Source organism: Carassius gibelio, chromosome A20, assembly GCF_023724105.1.
Source record: "Carassius gibelio isolate Cgi1373 ecotype wild population from Czech Republic chromosome A20, carGib1.2-hapl.c, whole genome shotgun sequence".
NCBI lineage: Eukaryota > Metazoa > Chordata > Actinopteri > Cypriniformes > Cyprinidae > Carassius > Carassius gibelio.
In genome coordinates, this window is record NC_068390.1 from 12,853,023 (window position 1) to 12,872,724 (window position 19,702).

Genomic DNA, 19,702 nt, shown 5'->3' on the forward strand with positions numbered 1-19,702 from the left:
ATCTATATAATCCTGAAATAAATGTTGCTAAGAAGTAATTGTGTTCAACAGTGAAATTTCTGTTGAAAAATGGCATTACCCATGATTTAGCAGAGAAACCTCTACTAATCAGAGAATCAAGACAAGCAAGTTGTTCCTATGAACTCCCATGAAGCACTGCAAGTGATGTAATAGTCAGTATCCATACTCGTTCAAAAACTACTGAAATATTTGAATGTATGTTATGCATATTTTGATATAAACAATATATTATACAAAATAATTAGTTTTATATGTCTTTGATGTTTTTGAATTCATTATGCAATTTGCAGTGCTTCACGGGATTGCCTTTTTGTCTGATTTTCAAACACTTTTTTGACCTAATTAAAGTTGTGATTCACCTCATAGGTGGTTGATTTGGTTTAAACACTTCTGAAACCAAGGTTATTGAAAATGTGGGTGTGTACAAACACACTCCATACTTCATTTATAAATTATCAAGACACCTGCTGTTTTAGAGCTATTGTCTACCCTGAGTCTCTCTGTATCACTGTCTCCAGTGCAGCTGTCTTATTACAATCACATCTGACATGACATAAGCTCCCAGGTCCTTGTTAGCTCAGGATCAGGGTACTGACCTTTGACACCCTTTATGTGTTCCTAAAGCAGCTCATTTAGTCAGGATGTGCTTCTTGGCTACAGTGAGGAATGAGTGTTTTATGCATGAATGCACCCTGGAATTACAGCTATATGCCACGTTCGTCTTAAAGAGGCGTATTATTAATAAAGGACTTAATGTTTGCTGCTGGAATAACTTTTGGCACTGTCATTTTAAGGCCCACCAATAATGTGATTTCTTATACAGGTGCCAAAGCTAGTTCTGGAGTCATGTGATAACACCAGTCTGTGTCTTTGAGGACTCTAGTTCATGCTTTGATAGCAAGGACTAAAAAAAGAGCAGATTTATAGCACAAGTTTATCTTAGCTAAAATTAGGTAACCTCAAAAAGAAAAGCCAGTATGCTGTTGCACTGTGGGTTACGTTTAATCCTACTTATCGTTGCGTGATAGCTTTACTCGGATAAATTGAGCAGGCTTATGCCTATGTTAGGGATTTCTTAGATGCCTATTTTTGTCAAGGTTTCATTGGTCATAATTCATGAGTGTATGTCTTTTAAACAAGAGGGAGGGATTTGGAGCAGTTAGTCATTTCCACACGTGCCAATGGAAAATAAATAAATGTACTCTATCTATCTATCTATCTATCCATCCATCCATCCATCCATCTATGCACAAATGATTAATTTAGGTTAATGATAGTCAATCTGGATTGTTGCTGTAGGTCGAGTGCCCTCTGCTGGCAACAATGTTACATGGCCACCACAAATCAAACCAGTTACTTTAGCAGAAACTATTTCCTACTCCATATAAAACATCAAATAGCATAAAAAAGCAAAAATACCACATCATATCTAGTTAGTACAAGGGGTAAAAAGTGTACATGCTAAGTTTTGTTTTACATCCTCTGAAAAAGCTTTCCTTTAAAAATGTTAAATTGTTAAGCCAGTATCATTTCCATGTTTCATACTTAACTGGAACACTTCATACCATTGGAACCAAATCAGAATCAATTACACCTATACCAGCTCACAGAGTAGTTCTGGAGCAACAATTCAGAGAAAAGTCAGTGAAACCCTTCAGAAATAAAAAGCATAATGTTGCTTAAGCCAGGGTTAAAACAAGATTAAAAGCAGGCTAAATGCAAATGCACAGGATTCAAAAGAAGCCCTACTAATACCATAAAATGTGATGCAAAGCAGGCAAATCCATTCTCGTGAAATAACCCTTCCTTTAGTTCCTCTATAAAGTACTCAAATAAACAATAAAAAAGCCACAAAAAAAAGGTGATAAATGAGGATGTAAGTGCTGCACTTTTTAATAAACTCATACTTCAGTCATGTTCTGTACAGATTACAGAGTATTACTTACATCCATGTCGGATGATACAATCAGTGATTCTGCAAGGCACAATGTTAGATTACGGAAACCTCTGAGGAGATCCAACGAATGACAGGACATGAATCTAATGCAGTGTACTGAATATTGCATTCTCAATCAGCCAGAAAACTGACTTTTGTCTACTATCCAACTTTTCCAGGTTTTCAAAACCAAAAATATATAGTGCTACATTTCCTACCTGAAGAAACCCACACGATAATAACTGGGTAATTAGAACCAATCCTGGCTGAAACGAATATAAAAGAAGTGAAAAATATATGCTAGAGGAAAAACAAGTGTAACAAGAGAAAAGACCAGTTAATATAAGTGTGTAAAAGGGTCAAGTTTTGATTAGCGCAGGAGGAAATATACTGCACCTCACTTCCCTCAGGTACAACACACATAAGGCAATGCAGAACACGCTTTAGGAAGGCCACAAGACAATGCTTCAGACCGTCTTCACACTAATCAGAAGTTGCATTACTATTAAATCAGACACAAGGAAACTGGTCTCACATCTATGGAAGCTTATTTCTGCGACAGAATTTTAAAAAAGTTTACGTTTATTATGAAATAAGCTTCCATACAGATCAGCGTGAAAAAGCAACATCTACCAGCAACAAGGTTTCTTATTAGTGGTAGCAGATACTGCCAATAATCATCCCAGAAGAACACGACTGCTTTTAACAGCAAAATACGATCCTTCTATCACAGGTCTTGAAATTCACATTTGTCAAATTTGAAAATCCTGCTTGTGTTAATATGGCACAACACATAAAAATAAGGATGATGGCCAGGAAGTGGTATTCATACAGTATCCAAACTCCAGCATTGTCAGATTTGATGGACAGCAATATGGACCAGTGGCCCATGTGATTATCTCAAGTGGTGTTTGGCTGAAGCACACTGCGAGTGCCGTGACATCAAGAGGACAAGCCGTCCTGGTCCATACTGCTTCCTAACGCTTCAATGTCGTTGCTTATGTCTGAAATCATGCGGTCCCATTCGTCGCCCTCAGAGTTGGTCGTTCCTTCATCCGAACCCCCCGCAGCACCGTTTCCATTAGTGGTGGAGTCTGATGCAGAGCTTGTCGTACGTTTGTAACGCCCAAAGCTGTCCGTTATGATGCCGCGGCCGTCCTTCACGCCGATGGTTTCCAAAAAGTTCTCAAAATGCTGGCTGTCCTTCTCAGGAATGAAAGGCCGCAGTCCTGGGGTGGAGAAAACTGAAGTGAATTCAACAAATAAAGAAAATCTCTGACATATGTCCATAAGAATAAATGTGAGGCTTGATGAGAGTTTGATGTACTATTTAAACATTCTGTAAGTTTCAAAAGTGGCCTTTATATATTTATATTTACCGTATTTTCTGGACTATAAGTTGCACTTTTTTTTTCAGAGTTTGGCTGGTCCTGTGACTTAGGGCCGTTACATAGTCAACGCGAGAAACTAGAGCAAGCAACGCGAGCGACGCGCTCTCTTTCATAGTCTAAACAGTGGACGCAAGCATCACGGGCAATGCGTGTATGCAATACACCGCTCACGCAACAGGGGGTAGTAGAGTCGGGTGATATTAGTAGAGTCGGGTCGCGTGATATTCAGATCACAATGGCAAATGAAGAGGAGTGTATTCTGTTGCTGATTTTACATCGGCGGCAACAAAGGCAACGCAGAGATAGACGGTGGTATGTTCGCCCTTTATTTAAGTCAAAAAAGGGATCAGGATGGGGAGTTTGTGTCTCTGGTGCTTCCCATGCGAAGCCTGGACGAGGAGAGACAATTCCAGTATTTTAGGATGTCGTATAAATGTGGATGAATACATATAAGTTCGCATAATTTTTCCTCTTCGCCCACCATTGTATTCAAACCTTCTTCTTCTGTAAACACAATATACTTGAATTAATGTACAATACTTGCAATGTCGCCCCCACCGACAAAGCATTGTATTGTGTGCATCGGCGCGTCGCATATCAAAAACTAGAACGACACATTTTGCTACGCACTGACGCATAATGGCGGCCAAAGCGTAACGATGCGTAGCCTCGGGGACGCGTATGCGTACAGATGCGTTGACTATGAAACGGCCCTTATAGTCAGGTGCGACTTATCAAAATTAATTTGACATGAACCGAGAGAAATGAACCAAGAGAAAACATTACCATCTACAGCCGCCAGAGGGCGCTCTATGCTGGTCATTGCTCCTGTAGTCTACCACTGAGCAGCATAGAGCGCCCTCTAGCGGCTGTAGATGGTAATGTTTTCTCTTGGTTCTTGGTTCTTGGTTCTAAATAAATGCGTCTTATATATGTTTTTTTTCCTCTTCATGAATTATTTTTGGACTGATGCGACTTATACTCAGGTGCGACTTATAGTCCGAAAAACACGATAGGTTTAAAGGGGTTATGAACCGAGAAATATTTTTTTAACATATAACGTCAATGTACTATAAAAAATATCCTTTACGTTTCAAAATGCGAAACTTTCTCGTTAGTTTAAAAACTCTATCAATATAAGTACACCTCAGGAAACATTAAAGAAGCATTTAAAAAAAGAAAACAATCCACATCATGGGACCTTTAAAGCATTACATGCAACTATTAGTTATAGTTAAAAATAACAATTCTGCACATATTAATGTGATGCATATAAAGACAGCGCAAAAAACAGCTGTTCAAGTCAAATTTAACATCCTAACATGTAACTAACCCAGGAGGAGGAACTTCCTGCTGTCTCCGTAAAGCTGACGCAGGTTGATACAGAACTCATGGATGGAGGCTCCGTTTCTGTACTCACGTAACAGTGTGGCAAACTGCTGGATCTCCTGAGATGACAGCTTTGTCCTCAACTGTTGCAGAGGATGACAGGAAAACAATGTAAAAACTGATATCTGAAATGCATGATGGGATCATTTATTATGCAAAGACTAATTAAAGACTCTAACAACAGACATCCAAATGCCTTTTTAAACACTGCGCTCAAACACTTACTGTGGTCATGTAGTCTTGTAGCAGTTCAGCAGCCGTTGTGCTTAGTTCACTGTCACTGGCTGTTATGTTTTGTGGTGAGGCCGGGACGGAAGAGGGGGAGTGTCCTGCCTCTAGAGAGCTTTGGAACGAACTGAGATTGGACAAAAACACAATGCTCGCTCGATTCAACAGATAAAATGGCACATTACTGCAGAGGACAGTTGAAGCAATACTCACAATGTGCTTGTCTCGGCCTCAAACACTTCTTTGACATCAACTTTGCTCGAGGAGTCTTCTTTTATTGGAAAGTATTAAGAAATATTTCATTATGCTGCAAGCTCAGTGTGATATTAAGAGACTAAGGTTCAGGAAACATAAATAGGATTCCAACAAACCACCCCCAGATGAAATAGTGATGTGAAACTGACTGTGGCCTGTGGTTTTGGAGAAGTATTAATTTACTGGGAAATCCCAAAATGATGCAGCTGTTGCCTACTTACCGCTGCAGATCGAGAGATGCCTGATGGGTGTTGTGGCTCCATCAAAGATGGCCCTGTCCAGGAAGTCAATGGTGGACTCTGTATAGACGATCTGGAAGACTTGACTGAGAAGAAGACAGAGCTCCTCTGCTGCAGCCTGTAAAACCAGAGTTCATGATATTCAAACCACGGCTGCTTTTATTAACATTAAACGTATCAGTACATTGCACAATAGCAGTAGTTTTTGCAATAAACGACTTGCACAATAACTCAATTCTGTATGGCTTGACAAGACCGTTTAAGCTGGATGTAAAAGATGCAGACTTAGTCACGTATTATTTGAACATTAAAAAAAAGGTCCTTTCAAAAGACCGAAGCCAACCTTGTTGTCAACGGCCAGCACAAGCAGGCAGCAGACCTCCACAAGCACAGCCCCGCTCTCAGAAAGAGAGCTCAGAGTGGGAGATTTTGACATCTCTGTACTATGACATGGGGAAGCACCGGGCTCCTGAGCTGCAAAAACAAATCATACTTCATGGTAAGAAAACCCCAAATTATTTTTACACATTATCCTTAGAATCTAGTTCCATTTAGTTTTTTTGTGTAATGCTCATCCACATTACTGTGTACCTGTTTTTAGCACCACGAAGTGGAGTGAGTCGTCTCTGATGTAGGACACAGCTGCAATGTCATGGATGGGTACACGAAGAATGATGTCTTCTCCGTCACGCCACACAAGCTTCACATTGTATGCAGACAAACTGACAACAGCATCCTGCTCTGATGTCAGCTGCCCTGCCAACTGATGAGACTTCTGCAAAAAAAAAAAAAAAAAAAACATTAGAGAAGCAATTATGGAATTTATCTTCATATTGCAAAATAAGGCAATGTCATTGACTGTCACTCTTACCCTGGCATTGTCAATGAGCTGCAGAACTTCTGTGCGGCTGGAGGGATTCAGATATCCAGGAACCGATGTTAGCTGTCCCAGATACTACAATAATAATAACAATAATGATATAGAGCCTTTCTAAAACAAACAAAAAATACAGCTTGTATGATAAACAGGAAAATAATATGAAAAACAATTATTTATATTAAAACAATAAATGGCAAAAGAAAATAACAGGGATATAGGGATACACCAAGAGACTGCCCTGCACAGTTCTTTTATTTTATTAATAAGTTTTATTTTTCTTTATTTTTTGTCTATGGAGTTCTAGAATCTAGGAGCAGCAGTGCTAAATACCCTGAAAAAAGTTGATATAAATGTGTGTGTCACCAGCATGACAGTGGAAACAATGTTGCCTCATTATCTGTCCAAATGGATGCATAAACTACAAATAGAATCGAACCAAGTACTGAACCCTGGGGGACACCACAAGTTGATTAGATGGATAAAGATTTTGTAAATAAACAACTTGCTGCAAGATGGGATTATGTGAAGAGCTTGTGGCAAACACTGTCAAATGCAGAGCTTGATTCCAGAAGAAGAAAATTAAGGTAACTGAAGGTTTAGTCTTTCTTCACGCTCTTAAAGGGGTCCTATTATGCGCTTTTACAAAGTCTTGATTTTGTTTTGTGGGTGTCCTAGAACAGGCTCTCATTTTAGGTTGTTCAAAAAGACATTATTTTTCTCATATTTTACATTATAACAACTCCTCTCCCAAAGAACAAAATTACAAACTAAACTAAAGATGAAAAAGTGAAAAAGCATAATAGGAATACTTTAAGTTTGTTTGGACACGCTACCTTTGATGGCAACAACGAAAAACGTTAAAACGTTAAACACCAATTCAATTTCATATGTTAAATATTCATGACTATTTGGTTAGCAGCATTAATTTGGCATTTCCTATGTTGTAGTTTTTCCTAGTCTGCAGTCCTCCCAGTACAGTTTTCCCCTTTCTATCTTTGCTACGATACCCCCCACCCCCCAAAAAATTGTAAAATATGAGCACATAATACAATAGCATAAATTTTAAGGTGGGTTATACCTTAACTTCTTTCTCAATGTAGTCATTGAGCAGAATGTCTGGGTCGATACGGTGGTCCGGGAGAGAGAGGGAGAAGGTGTGGAGGGCCCTGCGCTCAGTGGACTTCTCCAGAGCCTTCTTATCTCTCCCCTTCTCTCCTTTCAGAAACACCCGCTTGAAGGGAGACACAATACCTGGCTGAAGAAATAAAAAGAGAAAGAGGAAATCACATCATGACCAGAGGAAGTCAACACCACAAGAGCATTTTTCAGTGTGACCAGTTTAGGAGTTTGGTCAGTGGCTAGCTGTGCCAAAATAACTATTGCTGATCCACTTCACACCGACGTACTGGATTTCCACTGTGAATTATGTGTTCTGGACTGATGGGGCAACTGTTACTACAACAATTCCAAGCCAGTAAATACATCAGCCTCCACGGAAGGACCAGTTATGTTGAATTAAGTTTAGCAATACACGGTTTCTATTAAAACACACGCTGTTAATAGTCTTTTCCCTTCACATGCACTAATGGCTTAAAAACAACATAATCAACTAGTCTCAACACTAAATTGGCTTGAAGCCTTTTATGAAACCCTATACCTCTGCAGAGCGTAATGAGATTGACATTCATGGAAAAAGTCTGGTACTTACTCTGTGGTAAACCTAACCACTAATGTCAGCTAACTATCCAACAGAAAAGTCTCTAAGCTCTTGGAAGAACTTAAGGCTGAAACCTGGAGGCGGACTGAAGGACTGAATGTTCAAGCACCACGTTGTATTTCAAAGTCTGTGGATTTGTGATGGTGAACCGCATTCTAAAATTACATTTAAGAAAAGAAGCAATATTCCTGTGAGCCCTACCTCTGTCTCCATGATCAGTCACTTCGACAGCACAATGGAAACGGATGGTGCACGACAGCTGTCCGATACAACAGTTGACTACTGTGTGTGCGCTGCTCTCAAAACAGGTTGCATGTGGCTTGTGACGAACGAGAACGGGGACAACTCTGTCAAAGCAGCGATAGAAACCACACCCCACGACACACGCGTGTCTCTCTTCACACAAACACTCACGTTCTGCCTCAAGCTATAGTTCATGCAATCAGGGAGAATAGAAACCATTTCCTGTGATGAAACACTCAAACAAACTGCAAAAAGGTACGTGAAACTGCCTTCCTGCTGTAAGCTTATCTCCAATAATGCCATTCTGTTTAAATAACTGTTTTGAGGAAACAAGACTTCAGGTGTGTGTGTGTGTGTGTGTACATATTTATTGCACACTAGTAGGTGAGAAATACTGTTCTGGGTAGGAAGTAACTAATAAAGAGGATCTGCCAAAAATAGTTATGCTATGGCATTTAGAGAACAATAAAACAAACAATCCAGAAGTATATTAAAGCTAATAAGTTAAGCAAAATCCCACTTTTTAACTAATTTAGTAAAATTCTAATGTACAAGTAAATGGCTCTTGACAATAAATACATACAATTTTGTTTTCTTATAGACTGATATTGTTCTATAAGCATTTTATTATAGGTCTGGCTTAAAATGCACATCTCTTTTCATACAATAGTTCCCTGTTTATATCCACCAAGGAGTCTTTGGCCTGAACAAGGTGGAGGAGCCCTGATGTAAAGTATTCAAAAACATCCCATGCAACCTAGAATATCAATGCTAATTCACAACTTTAGATGTTTTCTTGTGCCATTCTGTCTCAGCCTATTTCTCTCACATACTGAATTATTGAACAGTCACGGAAGGAGACACCACAGGTACATCAACATTTCATGAGTCCTTCCGAAATGTCAGAGAACAAGGTGCACAGGTGATCCTTACCTGGATTCAAAAGACACCCCCTTCAAAAGTTTGGTGTCAGTAAGATAAAAAAAAAAAAGAAGAAGTTTTTTTTTACTTTTATTCAATAAAGGACACAATAAATTGATAAAAGAGAGTAAAGATATTTATAATGTTACAAAAGACTTTCAATAACAGTAATTAATTTAAATTATATGCTGTCTTATGCTGTCAATTTTCTATTCATTAAAGAATCCTGATTAAAAATTAAATCACGGTTTCCACAAAAATAAGGTACAACAGTTTACAGCATTGATAAGAAATATTCCTTGAGCATCAAATCAGAATATTAGAATGATTTCTGAAGGATCAAGGATTCACACTGAGGACTGGAGTAATGATGCTGAAAATTCAGCTTTGCATCATAGGAATAAAATAAATTTTAAACTATTTTTAAATAAAAAAGTTTTTTAATAGTAATGATGTTTCAAAATAGTACTGTTTTACTGTATTTTTTAACACAAGGGACTTCGTTCAAAACCATTAAAACAGACTCCAAACTTTTAAATGCTGAAGAAACTTAATTTTCTGTAAAGTTGCTTTGCGATGATTTGTTTTGTAAAAAGTGCTTTACAAATAAACTTGAATTGAAAATGCTAAGAGTATATAAAATAATGCTGTCTAACAATTAATCACATCCAAAATAAGTTTGTTTACAAAATGTGTGCGTACTGTGTAAATTTATTATGTATATATAAATACATAATCATACATATTTGTTTTATATTTACGTGTCTACATATGTTTTATATATATATATATATATATATATATATATATATATATTCAAGTGTAATTTTTATATATACATATTTATAGTTTATATAAAACAACATTTTTATTAAATATATACTGTATGTCTGTGTATTTATATAAACACAATAAATGTACACCGCACATTTAAAATGTAAACACAATATTTTATTTTGGATGCAATTAATCACGATTAATCATTTGACAGCACTAAAATATTTTTTTTTTAAAAGTTTGATGTTTGTTTATTTCAGGTTTTAAAGCTGGTGTTTACATAACCAAGCAATCACAAAAAACGAATACCTGCTTATGTTCAGTTCATTATAGTTCATATTCAGTTGTCAGTTCAATTATACAACTATTAGTATCCTAACTGTGGATTTGCAGTGAATTTTCAAATGATTATTCATATAAAACAAACTGACTAGACAAACCCATTTGCACTATTTCACACTGCTTTTGACAGTAAATGACTCAATTCCTCCTCCCTGTGGCCATTTGATGGAGTTGATCCTATCAGCTAAATCAGACAACCAAAACATTCATTCATCAGTAAATAAGAGCTGGACTAAAAAGCACAGCCTATGAGAGACTACACATCATCCGACAAAAACTGATTTGCTTTGACTGAGGGAAAGAAATCATCCGCTGCACAATGGTGATTAAGAGGCAAACACAGGAGGCGTCACTTCCTGTCTGAATCTTTGGAGAACCCAACCCTCCATTCTCCCCTGTGTATGAGGAGGAAAGTCTGAGCTTAGCATGGAAACACCTCCCACACACACACACACACACACACACACACACACACACACAAAACTGATCTGTCAGGAAAGGTCACATCATAAGAACCGTGTCTGTGATCTTTCCATTCCTCACATCAGATAGCACTGTTCCTGCAGGCGTATTAACTTCATCATCGGATAGATGAGCAATTCTTTAGATCCAAAACAAGGACAGAGAGGAGAGTTTTTAGGTCTGATAAACTGTGTTAAGTGGTTCCTACATTTGAAAAATATTGCTAAAAAAATGTGTAAACTATACCTTTAATTTTGCAACTCATTTAACAAAATCACAAACATAGATTTGTAGAGCCATTCCCACCATTTGTAAATCTCTGCTCCCTTAATAGAGCTAAAATGCATAAGTTATCATAAAAAATAATATTTACATTTGTATATTTTTACTATATTTTAAATATATATATATAAATATATACACAAGCAAACTTAATAATATTTATTTAAAATATTGTGTGTGTCACATCCTGCTTAAGTTACAAAATGTGTTATTTGGCAAATTAAGAAAATTCAGGATGTATTTTACATTCTCATTTTAGGTTCAAAACACTGAACTTAAAATGCATTAAGATCTACATTATTTTGCAGTGTATACACACACACACACACACACACACACACACACACACACACACATATATATATATATATATATATGTGTGTGTGTGTGTTTGTGTGTGTGTGTGTGTGTGCAATTATATGGATGTACTACATGCATCTACTACATGCATATATACAGAACTAACAATTATTGCTAAATGTGTGACTGAATCATATAATAACTTAATTAATAATATTGATAGTTCATCGTCTAGCTGACTACGTCTTGTATTATTATTATTATAATTTTTTCTAAAATCCTGTCAAATGTGCACAAACTACTAGCTACTACTAAATATTGTAGAAACATAATTTTCTGTAAAAAGCGCTATACAAATAAACTTTAATTAAATTGAATTGAATATATATATTAGATACAGATTTACAAAAAAAAAAAAAAATCGAAAATCAAATCAATTTTTTTTTCTTCCTTCTGACCGAGGTATGAGAGAGAAACTAAATGCGATAAAGACACTCAGAAGAAGATGACAAGAGACAGATATGAAACAATCACAGTAGAGTCACACACTGAGATTCTCGGTTTATTTACGTCTCAGTACCGCGACTAACGTAAATCACCAGCAACGCCCCTACTAACCCAGTCCATGTAGAGACTCCTCTTAATATGTTTAGAGATATCAATAAAATCTGAGTGTTTTTATGAAGCTGAAGAGAGCTAATGCAGCGTTTATCTGTGGTTTTTAGGCCAACACTTTTCAGCTACTAACCGATTTGTGGATCATGCGCGTGAAATCTCGTAATATTACAGTGTGTACTTACCTTTTTGACTTTCTTTACATCATCCTCCATCTCTATGTACAAATGCTCTTCATTTTAACTGTATTAGATGCAGTGGTGTCCACGAGTTTAGAGCCATCAGCCTCACACACGTCAACGGAGGCGCTTTACCGACCTAAACAAAACAAAACACCGATCCAGATCACGTGTGCGTGGGTCGGAAATAACCCGCTATCCTTCTTTATCGTGATAAAAATACGGATTTATTCGGAGGGGGACAGGAACCGATAAAGTATCATAAAATAAAACAAAAACAGCAACAAACTTTTCAACCTGCCGCCATTTTGGGCGTAGAACGTCTACCCATAGTGCTTTGCGAGACAAACACAACAGAAAACTTCATAAGCGCGTAGGCTACTTATCTACAAACGAAATGCATATGGTCTTATTAACAAACCCTGAAAACTAAAGGGTTGGTTTAGTTAAAGGTTTCTGTTTAGTTTGTTTTAGATTGTGCATTTGTACTCTAACTTAATAGTAAGTCTGTTCCTATAGTGGCTCTTTAAAGAGGGGACTGGGGTCCTCAGGGGCCTCAGCAAACTTCTAAAGAAGCTACAGGAACGGTTTACCTCAATTAAAATTGCATAAACTTCTCAAAATGTTTATTTCGAACATATATATTGACATAGTTTGAATCTGTTCCACCAACAGCATTTGGTTTTACAGATGGATTTAATCAATAATTTTAGTCTATTGATATTTTAATTATAGTAATCACCACCAAAGTAACACAGTTGCTATTATTACTTATACCCCCCCCCCCCAGTCCTGAATGTGGTTACATAAGTTATGAATTCTGAATATATTAGAGGTCTTCATACCTCAGTAAATTTTCTTCACGGTCATTCAGTGGAAGCAGTTTGATAATAAAAATGAATTATTATAATAATACCATATCTTTATTAAACAACAATTTGTTACTCTGGGAAATCTATCTCTATCATATCAGTATACATTCACATACACATCTGAACATATACATTAGTATATAACCACTTTGATCTGTCATTGGGCAAATTCTGCATAAACATAAAGCATACAGTTTTGTATATAAGTACTCACTTTTTTAAATACTATACTTATTTTTCCAGTCTCCAGTGATGAGCAGTCTCGTATATAGGTCTACAGTAAGGCTAAACATATTTTTTTTTTGTCAATATGATATTCCCTTTTTCACCTAAGACCAAAATTTAAAAAAACAACCGTAGCACCATATGTTGCCAGTATTAGTCATATTTCCCCCCTCAAAATAAGTTTTAATTCATTACTAGACATCAGATTTGTTCTCAAATAATGGCAATCAAACAAAACAATTTACTTTCATTTGTATTTGACAACATCAAATAAATCTTTTTTTTTTCCCTCAACATAAGTAATGAGTACAGTCAGTCAGTTAAGAAAAAAGAAATGTTACAGACAGAAGCAAATAATTTGCTTAATAACTTTGTGCCTTCTTTCTTTAACACTCCATGTGAAAATCACAAAGACAATCTAACACAATCTGTTTTACAGGTAATTTACCCGTGTCCAACAGCATGGATAACAACTCTAAAATCAGCACCCATTCATCTGACAACCATAATAATTATTAAGATAATTTCCCAACAAAATATACAGCCAGATCTACAATAACAGAAGAAATACACATAGGTTTAGGACATAAAGATGACAGGAATATACAACACAGCAATCACCTTCTATATGTTTAGCAATCCCTTTTTACCAGTAGTACATTTAGGCCTGTAGATGAATGTCAAAATGATGCATTTTTCTCTCTCTCTTTTAAGAGAAATCCTAGTGCAGATTCTTAACACCTAAACATATCTTTTAAAAACAAATATACATCAAAATAAACAGAAATTCGGGGTAGAAGTAGAAAATAAACATATTTGCTGCACCAATGCTTCGGTGCACAGCCTGAAACATAATAAGTGGCACCATATTTCAAAGAGAGATGTTTGGCTGTAAACTGTGTTGAGGTGCTTGTTCTTCCAGAGAGGAAAGTGTCCGTGAGCCTAAAGAGGCAGGTCTATCGGATGGTGGCCTTGCTTAGTGAGCCACAACAGGGGTCCTGCAGTCCACATTCGTGGTAGCACCTTTAGAATATGTTGATAAGCACCAGATCAAGAAACAAAAATGCACCGTTTTGTGGTTGTTTCGCCATTAGAACTTTTGGCTCTACATCAATACCAATCATTGCAAAACCACTGTACAGAACTGGATTTGATGAGCATGTAGATGCTCTTAGAGAACCCTGGAGCGATGGCTGGGATGTTTCATTGAAGAAAACATGCACGTGTGTTGGAGGGGTCACAATAGGATGCATATTGGGGGCATGCTAAGAATCCAAAGGATGTAGAAGCAATCTAAAGATGGTTCGGCACTAGAGGCCTTTAAAAATGTGTCCAATGCCATCTCAGATTTAAGTTTAAATATTTGACCCAGTGAGCACCATATTTACGTACCCCACTTCTTCTGTTCTTATTGGTCTACACACATTTTTTCTTTTCTTTTTTCTTCTTCTTTTTTTTTTTGTTTGCAGGCATAAATCCATTTGGCTAGACATTTTTTGTTCACAAGACAAACGACAGAGAAAGATTAACTTGTTGGCACTACAGCTCATTCGTTTTGCAAGACAGAGGAAGGCATAGACAGAAGTACATTAACAATCATGAAATTAATTGCTAACTTCATCATAACTGTCATTTAGGAGCTACCCAAACAAACCAACTCTCATTGCTTTTTCGCATCCGATCATAAACAAAACCCTTGGAAATAGTCGAATGCAACCGGTCTGTGTGTTTCGTCTTCAGGAAAAATGTGGAACCCAACATTCAAGTAGATGTTAAGTATTGCCTTTGAGTTGAAATAAACAGATAATTTTATTTTGCAAAGATTTACCTGGAGAGGACTTCCTGTGTGCATGCAGGGCATAATTGACTGGCTTGTTACAATACTGAAATATGAAATATGAATGGAGACAGAGACACTGGCATTGTTGTTTGCTGCACTGGCTGCCATGGCCACACAGAAGCACCCATAAAGACAAGGCACCACAAGAGGAATCAGATATTAGAGACTGGTCCCACTTAGCCATCCCACTCCCAACGTGTACAAATGGTGACATTACTTCAATATCAATTAATCTGATGTGTAACTTCTTTGACTTGTAAGGCAATAATCTAAAACAAACCAATTTGGAATTATATGCGTACTGTACAGGGTTGGATCTGTTGCCAATCCTGACATCTGAACAAACGTGGCGATGTTGGTCACTACACATCATGCAAGTGGAATAATAGAAGAAAATATCACAGTGTAGTTGAAAATATCACCTGGACTGTCTTACCTCAAGTGCGTTATTAGTTACCAATTCTGTAACTGGACTATGAACGTATCATGGGATGCCAGGCAGCCGAGTCACGCAACCGTCAAAATGAGCTGTAGTCGTACACATCGTTATGTAACAGGGTTGGTGATATCCCAGCAAACAACAGTGCATCAATGTGCCAAGCACCTACAGAAGTGGAATCTCAGTGACTTTTTTTGGCACTGGTAGGGAACAAGGAACAGGAAACTGAACTTTCTGTAGCTTAAACAGAAAACCTGATATTGTGAGGGTTACGGAATATTGATGTTTTGGAATAAGAATTGCATGAAATCGCCTGCCCGTCCCCCATTCCCCTTGGCCAGGGTATAAATCCAAGTTGTTATCTTGAAACATAGTCTTTGCATCCGAATATCCCAGATAACACATGAGAGGGGTGGAGGGGTCAGAGCAGCAACCAAGGATGGAGCTGAAGAGGTAAGACCTACAAACCAAAGTCACGCATACATACACAGAATGCACACACTCACTGATAGCTATTGTCTATCCTCATTCTCTTTTCCATCCCTGGCAAAAAAATCCCTCCACCTCATCCACTACAACCAATCTGAAGTCTGCTTGGAAAATTTCAGCAGGCACAAATGGAGTTTGTAGCAGCCCATGCGGTGAAAGTTGGCATCCCATGTTAATGTCTGCACTTATCTCACCTGGATGCTAAACAAAGCGTTGTTTTTAGTAACAAAAATGACCTCAGCCTTCACAGAGCAATTCATTCATTCTCAGTTGAATTGATGAAATCTGGGGAAAATTACTTCAGGATTGGCTTTTTGTAGAGGAAACCCTCAGGTTTGTTCTGTTTTAAGTGCACCATATATAGGATAATGAGAAAAAAACAAACATATAAAATGGGACTTTTAATTAAAGAAAAAAAAATTTGTTAATCTAACAAATTCGATTGTTGGTTGGCACCTGGCAACCCAGTCAATCCTCAATATGCACAACCTCAGCATGCATTTGTTGATGGTGTATAAACTTAGCTAATTTCAGGCAGAAGCAACACCTTTTTCTCCAATGATTTCATAGTACATTTAAAAAAAAATATTGCACAATTCAAATAAAGGACCTTTTTGTTTTATAAAAAATTATTATAGTACATTTTGAATGTGAATGGTATACCATTTACACGTCTTTCACCTTTCGAAAATCTGTTAGCCTTTTTCTGAAGAAATGGTTTAGGTGGATAGAAAAATGCAATTTTGTACAGGGAATGATGGAGGATTACTAAAGGTTAGAGTTAAGCACCACACCCTGCAAACATTTATGTTCATTATTACACGGTAAAAATGGTAACAAGCAATTGTTACCTTAAAGATTTGTTTTCTAACCCACAATCTAAACCTTAAAAATAACTTTGCCAATGTAACATATTTTATTGAGGTTAGTTTAGACATATTAATTAATATTTTTTTCTTGAATAAAACCAATACATTTACATACTTGTTAAATCACAAAAAGCACTTTAAAAAATATTTGTTTAACAGAGTATTGGTATTTTGTTTTATGTGTCTATTTATTCTGTCGAGCTTTCATCAGTTGCACAAATACACACACACACACACACACACACACACATATATATATATATATATATCAGTGGACCATATGTAATAAAAAAAAATAATGCACTACTGTCAAAAGTTTGGGTTTGGTAAGATTATATCTTTAGATCAATGAAGCTACATTTATTTGATGAAAAATACAGTATAAATGGTAATAATGTGAAATATCATTGCAATTTAATACAGATAACAAAGAACTGTTCTATTTTAATATAATATTTGCCATTATATAGCAGCCATTACTCCAGTCTTTAGTGTCACATGATCCTTCAGAAATCATTCTAATATGCTGTAATTGGTACTCAAGAAGCATTTCTTATTATTATCAATGTCGAAAACATTTATGCTACTTACATGTTTGTGTGGAAACCTTGATAAAAAATTTTAGGATATTGAAGAATAGATGAATGGGTGAATAAAAATGTAAAAAATAGAAATAGAAAAGTTACTGTTTATTGTCGGTCTTGATAAATATTTTTTTTAACCTTTTCACTTAAAAAAAAAAAAAAATCATACTAAGCCCAAACTTTTGAACAATAGTGAATACAGTAGTGTAAGAAAACATGTCCCATTCATTCAATCTTGTGGTCTTAAAGTGCATTTTCACATTTTATAGATGGTAAAAAAATCATATATTCAGCTCCCTCAGATTACAGAGCTGTAGATATCACATCACTAGTGAGATTCAGTAGGAAAAGACATTTTAAGATAAATATTAAGGACCTTGAGGATCAAAATTGCGGCGGCAGTGTTATATGGTAGGCCAACACCAAAATTTTACACCAATGACATCATTGCATTTTGCTTGAAAAAAGCGATTGTATCTTTTTGGCGCAATTTGAGTCTTTTCCCCGTTATCACAAGAGAAAATGAGTGGGGCATCATGTGCTTTTTCTGAAAATCAAATGTGCTTTTTAGTGTCTAGCTGATATTGACTCACTTGCCATCTTGAAGATGAGTCGTCACCAGAACTGTTTGGGAAAAACGTAGGCACAAAATGGTAAAAGCGAAATCAGAATGAGGATGCTAAAGAATATGTTCCTCCATCATTCCCATCATGCACTTGACAGAGGCAACAGGGCCACAAACACCATCAAACATACACATTAGCTGAACATTCACACCATAGTAACCCAAACTAGGGAATGTTGTATTTCGAACTATTTGTTCTCCAACTTTACACTGTGTTAGTCAAAATATATGTTGAATATTCTCTGTTTAGACTCTTTTAGATGAACTCTTATAGCTTGAGAGTACAACTAAATAAAAACTCTGAAGATAAAAGCACCAAGGGAAGTGGAGAACCAGAGAGGGCATGAAATTAGAGAAAGAACAGCATTGCATGCCTTCACAGGGAGGACTCGTACTGAAGCAACTCGTAAAGGAGGGGTCCATCCCTGTACCTGATGCCCACCGCGTTGGGGCTGATGTACTGGAGGATGTTTATGGTTCGCCGCAAACGTCGGTCTACAAAGTGAGCATCCCAGGCTGGGTAGCGCTTCCTGGGCATGTCGATCTTGATGAGGGGCCCCTCGGGGGGGATTGGCCGACCCATCGCATCTGTGGGTTCTGTGGACCGCACCTGGAACACCGGTAGACAAGTGTCTGTGGCAGCCTCCTCCGGCTCGCCGTAGTCCCCTGAAGCCATACCCCTGGTCGGGGTGGCTTGGGAGCCCCGATGCCCTGGAGTGGGAGCCATGGGCTCAGCCTCAGGTGGTAAAGGGAGGCCCCAAAGCAGCTCAGCACAGCAGGAACTGGCCAGCACCCTCATCCGGGGCCCCATAGGATGCAGGACCCCGTAGTAAAGAACCATGCAGGCCACTCCGGAAGCAAAGCACAGGAAGACGCCGCAGAGGGCGGATGCAGCGTAGGAGTCGGTAGTGACCGGGTCTCTGTAGGTGTACCACAGAGCTGTAAGGATGGTATTTTCCACTAGCACCAGCAAATAATAAACCACCATGCGGTATCGGGTCCGTCCCTCCTTGACGTTAAACCAGCAGAAAACGTAGACTACGCCTACCAACATGTTGAATAGCACCTCCTCCCACTTGGACATACAGAAGTCGGTGCCTCCGTGAATTACCCAGAAGGCCATGGCACACCAGTGCAGCACCACAAAAATGCCAAAGTAGATGTGGAAAACTGAGGCAAAGAGGGCGAAAGATAACGCCCGAGAAGAAATGGTGAAGAAACGCCATAGAAGATGCACCACTGCTCCCCTGTAGCTCATGCTCTTTTGGTCATCACGAGAATCGCGCAGAAGCTTGTGGTACGAGGCCAGAACCCAGGAAAGAGAGAGAAGAGACGCAATCGCTGACACACCTGGATGACAGAGAGACATACAATTATTCTTATTAAATAGATAAATGTCATTGCTTATTAATATTTGGAATTAATATGAATATCTTTAAAAAATAAGATATAATATAAATAAATATATAAATAATAATAGTATTGATAATACTAAATAAGCACACAATATTTATCAATGATAAATAATATTACAATTATTGAATTACAATATAATGAAAAATAAACAATGGGGTCAGTAAGA

At 37.4% G+C, this 19,702-nt stretch overlaps 2 protein-coding genes across 4 annotated transcripts in view; both read right to left on the reverse strand.

The window, feature by feature from the left end:
* Positions 1–1,886: 1,886 nt before the first annotated feature.
* On the reverse strand, positions 1,887–12,529 carry LOC127938658 (cerebral cavernous malformations protein 2 homolog). 3 transcript variants are annotated; one of them, XM_052535433.1, is made up of 10 exons: positions 12,184–12,529; positions 7,418–7,594; positions 6,331–6,414; positions 6,051–6,234; positions 5,803–5,933; positions 5,442–5,577; positions 5,179–5,236; positions 4,963–5,092; positions 4,682–4,820; positions 1,887–3,186 (listed from the first exon to the last, which is right to left on the reverse strand). In XM_052535433.1, exons 1-10 carry the CDS (start codon positions 12,211–12,213, stop codon positions 2,900–2,902), a joined length of 1,356 nt encoding a protein of 451 aa, XP_052391393.1. In that variant the 5' UTR covers positions 12,214–12,529; the 3' UTR covers positions 1,887–2,899. The 3 variants fall into 3 exon arrangements, with proteins under 3 accessions (XP_052391393.1, XP_052391394.1, XP_052391395.1); XM_052535434.1 differs by having other exon boundaries at positions 5,179–5,233; positions 12,184–12,523; XM_052535435.1 differs by lacking the exon at positions 12,184–12,529 and adding an exon at positions 8,258–8,412.
* Positions 12,530–13,514: 985 nt separating this feature from the next.
* Positions 13,515–19,702, reverse strand: part of LOC127939040 (XK-related protein 6-like) — a 47,196-nt gene continuing 41,008 nt past the window's right edge. Inside the window, exon 3 of the mRNA XM_052536030.1 lies at positions 13,515–19,470. Coding sequence (XP_052391990.1) covers positions 18,497–19,470 — 974 coding nt within the window. The 3' untranslated portion in view covers positions 13,515–18,496. The remainder of the gene's footprint in view (positions 19,471–19,702) is intronic.